Below are 5,598 nucleotides of genomic sequence, written 5' to 3'. Positions count from 1 at the left end.
TGAAACTGTGTTTGTTTTTGAAAAAAAAATTTCCCAAACTTCACTGGAGTTGAACTCCCGTGAAGTTTTTTATATAACAAAACTTCACGGGACTTCAATTCTCGTGAAGTTTGAGATTTTTTTTTCAAAAACCGACCCAGTTTCTGTCCAACTAGGTCGGTTTTTGAAATTAAGTTTGAAACGGGTTTTTTTTTGGGAATTTTTTGACAAACAGGTTGGGTTTGAAAATTTGTCCTTGGCTAGATAGATGGTTGCAAGAAAAGTTTATACAAGTCACCCTCTGCAATTGACGGTTTTCACATACGGAATCAATGACTTATTTTTCTTCCTTCCTACTTGTTTACGATTCCCAAAAAAAGAAAAAAAAGAAAATCATAGTTAATTATGAACTATTATGTGATCGAAGATGACTCAGATTGCACTACACATGCAAAAAGAAAAAGTAAAATAATCAAGCCTGTTGAACATAAATTGAAACAGAGAGTTTCTTATATAAAAAAATTCATCTATAACACATTTATTTTGAATAAACAGGGGGATGATTTCTACTGTTGGTTTATCAAGTATATATAGGATGTTCAAAGTTATGGTGGTGATGTGCTTATTAAACTTGATTAATGATCACAGTTCATTAGCAAAATAACAAAATAAATAAAAATTAAAGAAAGAGATCAAACTTCATTAGCAAAATAACAAAAGGGAGAAGGTAAGGAGCTTACCTTGCTGATGGGTTCCTCTAAGAACTGCATAAAATCAAGAAGAAAGCTTTTAAAACTATTACTTTCAATAAAAATCAGAACTAACTGTAATAGGGAAGAACTAAACAAGAAATGTAACTGTTGGCAATCATGACTATTATTTTTTATTAGAGATGAAACTGTTGCATGAAGGGAATTTGATCAGTTTAGAGGGAGATTTAAGTGAGAATTTGCTCTAGGTCAGTCGCCACCAACTCGTCCTAAAGCACACCATACACTGTGATCCGAGCTCTACTCGACACGCCTTGTTCCTAACAATCAAATAAGATCAAATCTCCTCATGTGAGCTAGCAAATCCTAACTAATTCACGTGAGGGACTAAAGCACCATCATCAAGATCATTATTTCCATGGCATCTCCTGCTATCATAACTATATTGGCCAGTGCCAAATAGACGAGTGGACAATTTGTTTATAGAGTAAGCTTCCTCATTGCTCATCTTGGGCTGACCAGATGATGCCACAAGCACTTTTCGCTCTCCCCGATCTACCCTTCCAAGTCGTCGTAAGAAGAGGTAACCATGGTAAGAAAAACTAAGTGTAACTACATTCTCATTTTGATTAGATTTCCACATTCCTCAAATCACCGAGTTAAGCATCGGAAGGTCATAGGAGTGTCAAGCCTCGGTACCTTCTAATTGTTTTTTTAGCGAACTCCACCAACAAATCCCCCGACAAAAGAATCAAGGGAGCCCCTACAAACCCTGAGCTCTGGCAACTTTTTAACAATTGTTTTCTCTCCCAAAATATTCCTAAAAGAAATATTCTACAACTTAATATACGAAAACACATTTTTTTTTTTAAATTAGAAATTTTGCGGACTAGTAGTCATGAAAGAGAAGACTGTAATCTCATTCACAAGATGAAAGAAACAATAGGAGCTGATAACCATAATTCAGCTAGAATGCAATCATCTCTCAATTGGACGAGAAGCGTGACTTGTATTTAACTTACAAAATTTTCTGAGTTTTCTTATAAACGCAATGACACGAATCCAATTAGGGGAAATTAGCAACTTTCTTGATTCCACTACAAGGGAACATTAGCTTTGGCTAACAGCAAACGCTTCATGATGCCAAGGGCCCCTGCATCTAAGAAGAACTAGCTTACTCCGCTTCTACGAGCCTTTGTCGAAGCTCTTGTGGGCTTGATAGTTTGTTGACACTGAGGAAAAGCAAAAAACATCGTGACGCTCAGCATTAGATTTGTAATCACTTTTCAACCATACAAAATAATTTTACGCAAGTGTTAGACCTACTCAGTGTACCATACACCGAAGCAATGGCTTCTTATCTATATCTATATCTATACTACATATAAAAGAGGATTTCTTTGTCAAAATTTTTTATTTCCATTTTTGCACTTTTAAGTTTGATAATTCTCAAATATGTCATTAGTTGTAATTAATCATCACTAATTATATACAACCTCTTATTAATTATGCATTTCCTCACTTTTTCAAAACCTTTGGTCACACTATTTTTTATTATTTAATTATGTTATTTAATAGAAATTTGAAATTTAGCCCTGATTTATCGTCACATGTTATTTAAAAAATTTTAAAAATAATAAAAATTTATTAGGCTTATGATTTAACCCTTTGGGTTTCACCTCTTATGGGGGACTACTTGTTACCTTTCATCTTGTCAGCCTTTTAAAAGTATGATAATAGTATACTGTAAATGTAATAGTATTAATAGGATAATGATTTTAATAGTATTTTTTTAAAATTAATAAATCGCACTATAATTTGATAACTATACAATTACTAAATTATGTACTACTAGTGTAATAAACTAATTATGAAATTAAAATGTAGCTACCAATAGTATTATAATTACATTGTGTATAATATTATTATATTTAAAAGAGAAGAAATTATTTAACATATTATAATAATTTTAATAAATTATAAATAAATTATAATAATTATCCAAACTATAATAATTAATCGTACAGTCCATTATACAAAATTTAATCGTACAATTTGTTTATTTAAATAAAATTGTACTTGTTCAAATTTTATATTGCTATATAAGTCATTTCGTTATTTTGTAGCCAACAAATTTTTTTTTTGAAAAACATTAAAACAAAACAGGTAGACTCTCGTGCAAAGCACGTGCACTATACTAGTGCTTAATAAAAACACATTAAAGCTTACCTATATAGGATGTCACCAGTTGATGCAATCTTCTTAGAGATCCAATCTGGAATTAGTTCTTGCAATAGTTTCAGCTGTTCGTCAACTTCACCTATAAGATCAAAAGTTCGAGGGTTAGCCGCTGCATATATTAACTTGACTTTGCAACGGATAAGCAAACTGATACCCAACTAACAATTTCTCATTACCTTTGTCAACAATTTTACAATTATTTGCAATTAGCTTGTGAGTAAGTTCTTCCTTTGTCATAACAGATCGATTTATTGACTGAAATATTAGAAGTATCATGTCAAAAGTAGTAGGCAAGCCTGCAATTAGCTTTTGCCGTTTCCTTGCTTCAGCAACACCAGCATCCTTCTCCACTAATGCTTTTCTCTCCTTTTCCCTTACCTATAAATAATTATCAGAGTCAGCGACATGACCTAAATAACCAATGGTGCATATAAATAAATGTTTATGATGTAACATAAGATTATCGAAAGAGTTATACCGATTGCAAGAGAGACTGAGGTAGAAAATGGAGAACGTCATCAATCACTGATGAACTCTCTGCTTCAGTCTCTTCATCCAATTTTGTTGCGCTCTTTTTTGGTGTGTTAAATAATAACTTGGTTTGAGTCGATCGCCTAGTTGACCTCTTCAGTGGTGTGGTATCACAATCCATTGGAGGTCGTTGTCTCTTTGGAGTTTGAATATCTGGAGTGGCAGACATTAGCTTTGATGGAGTGCAAATTAGTTTGGCTGGTGTTCCCTCTAAAGCATTTACTTCTTTCTGAGAAATGCTTTCAGGCATTACGTCTATTTTGGGTTCTTCTTCATGAGTTGTAAGAGCGTTGGATGATGGAGAGATAATTGGGCAACCAAACAATGATTTCCTTCTTAAGGGCAGTCTTGAAATGTGTTTCATAGGAGATGGAGCAATAGGGTCGAGAGAACTGTCTTTAAGAGGTGAACTGTCATGGCATGTGAGAGAAGTTTTTTGTGCATCTGAGATGGGTACTTTCTGAGAAAATCTCCTTTGGAAAGATCTAGAAATATGAGAAGGCACTGCGAGTTCATGTTGAGAATGAGTATTGGCTGATGAGGAAATAATTGGAGGGATGGCTGAGTGTCTTAATCCATTTGAAATGTTGGTTTGCTTTGTTTGGCTGAATGGATGCGGAAGTTGCTCTTCCGGAATGTCATATCCCTGGAAAGAAAATGACGCAGAATTAGTACCCAAATTTATAAGTCAACATGCTTCTAGAGTAAAAGTTTTAGGCCTGTATTGTGCCTGGAACTTGGTACTGATTTCAAGATATGCAAAGAAGGAGAACAGAAAAATTGAGGAAGATTGAACATCAGAGAAAATATTATTAACAATTTGTAGGCAGTTAGGATCTAGCAATAAAAAAGTAATCTCCATAATAAAAAAATCACATTTGGTGATAACTTAAGTCAAAGAGAAAATATCTAGATCAGCACTGGTGCTATATAACATATCTACCAGATAATGGGCACACTCGAAACCTAATTACATCCACCATAAATATTCTATACGTATAGAGATGACCATATCACGATATGTGATTGATTTTTGAAAGATTCAAATGCCCAGGACTATCATACCGATCAACTTCGTGCTTAATCGACAGTGAAATCGGCTAGAATATTACATGGCATTCAAACTCCCAACCGCAATTTTTAATAAGATGCTCAACATATAGCATAAAACCATACTTATAGGTATCGATGGCGAAAAATTTAAATGCCTGCACAGCAGTACAACAGTATTGGCCAATTTCATGCTTGAACATCAACAGAGTTGCCTAAAGTCCAACATGACACTAGAACATACATTTAGGGTAGATCCTGAACTGTGTCATCACTATTTCATAAATAATACATGGTAACTTGGATTTATAGAGAAGGGTGCAAGGAAAGTTACCTCTGGGTGTCTCTTTGAAAAATCCACAAGCCTTTCTCTAAACACTCTTCTCAAGACTGAGTACCCACTCTCTCCTTTCTCCTTCGCAGTTTCCTCAAATGCGGAAAGTTGGAGAGCGACATGAAGCTCGGGCTTCACACAACTCGTAACCTCATCGTGCAAGTTCATATTCTTGATTACAATAGCCTCCGGCAAAATATGCTTCAATTGGGCCAAATGCCCACGTGTAAACCTCCTACATCATCAAACCCGATAACAAATTATAAATTTCAACTTCAAACCCCAACTAAGGAAACGTAAATCTCGTCAATTAGAACAAAGTCTGTACCTTTCAGTCAAATTCTGAATGCTAGCAGAGATATTAGCAAATGTAGGCGACGATCCCTTCATTCTAAGCAATCGGATCGAGCTCTCCATGGAATTAAAAAACTCCGCCAACATCTCACACCTAAAGACCCAACAAATCTAAACAAATTCAGCATAAGCCCTACATCCTAAAATTAACAAAACTTCCCTTAGAATTGATTAAAAAAAGCTTACTTTTCAGGCAGTTTGAAGGGGGTTTTAGCCCTCAAGGGCTTACGAACTTCTGCCGCTAACAGATCCGTATCGGATCCAGCAAGATCCGATTGATCCGAGGACTGTCTGGTGTTTCTCTGGAGTCCTTGAGCGATCTGCTTAACTTCTTTGATCGATAAGGCCATTCTCCGGTTGCGGGTTCGAGGGGCGCCATGGATCGGCTTCTCCGGCGTC

General features: G+C 35.2%; 1 protein-coding gene across 1 annotated transcript; it reads right to left on the bottom strand.

The window, feature by feature from the left end:
- On the bottom strand, positions 1,751-5,592 carry LOC109837518 (CDT1-like protein a, chloroplastic). Its single transcript, XM_020405798.1, has 7 exons — positions 5,386-5,592; positions 5,174-5,293; positions 4,846-5,080; positions 3,409-4,107; positions 3,107-3,308; positions 2,919-3,009; positions 1,751-1,921 (listed from the first exon to the last, which is right to left on the bottom strand). Exons 1-7 carry the CDS (start codon positions 5,547-5,549, stop codon positions 1,864-1,866), a joined length of 1,569 nt encoding a protein of 522 aa, XP_020261387.1. The 5' UTR covers positions 5,550-5,592; the 3' UTR covers positions 1,751-1,863.

Source organism: Asparagus officinalis, chromosome 4 (genome assembly GCF_001876935.1).
Source record: "Asparagus officinalis chromosome 4, Aspof.V1, whole genome shotgun sequence".
In the NCBI taxonomy this organism is placed as follows: Eukaryota; Viridiplantae; Streptophyta; class Magnoliopsida; order Asparagales; family Asparagaceae; genus Asparagus; species Asparagus officinalis.
The sequence above is the reverse complement of the archived record's forward strand: the minus strand, read 5'-3'. Positions and strand labels throughout refer to the sequence as shown.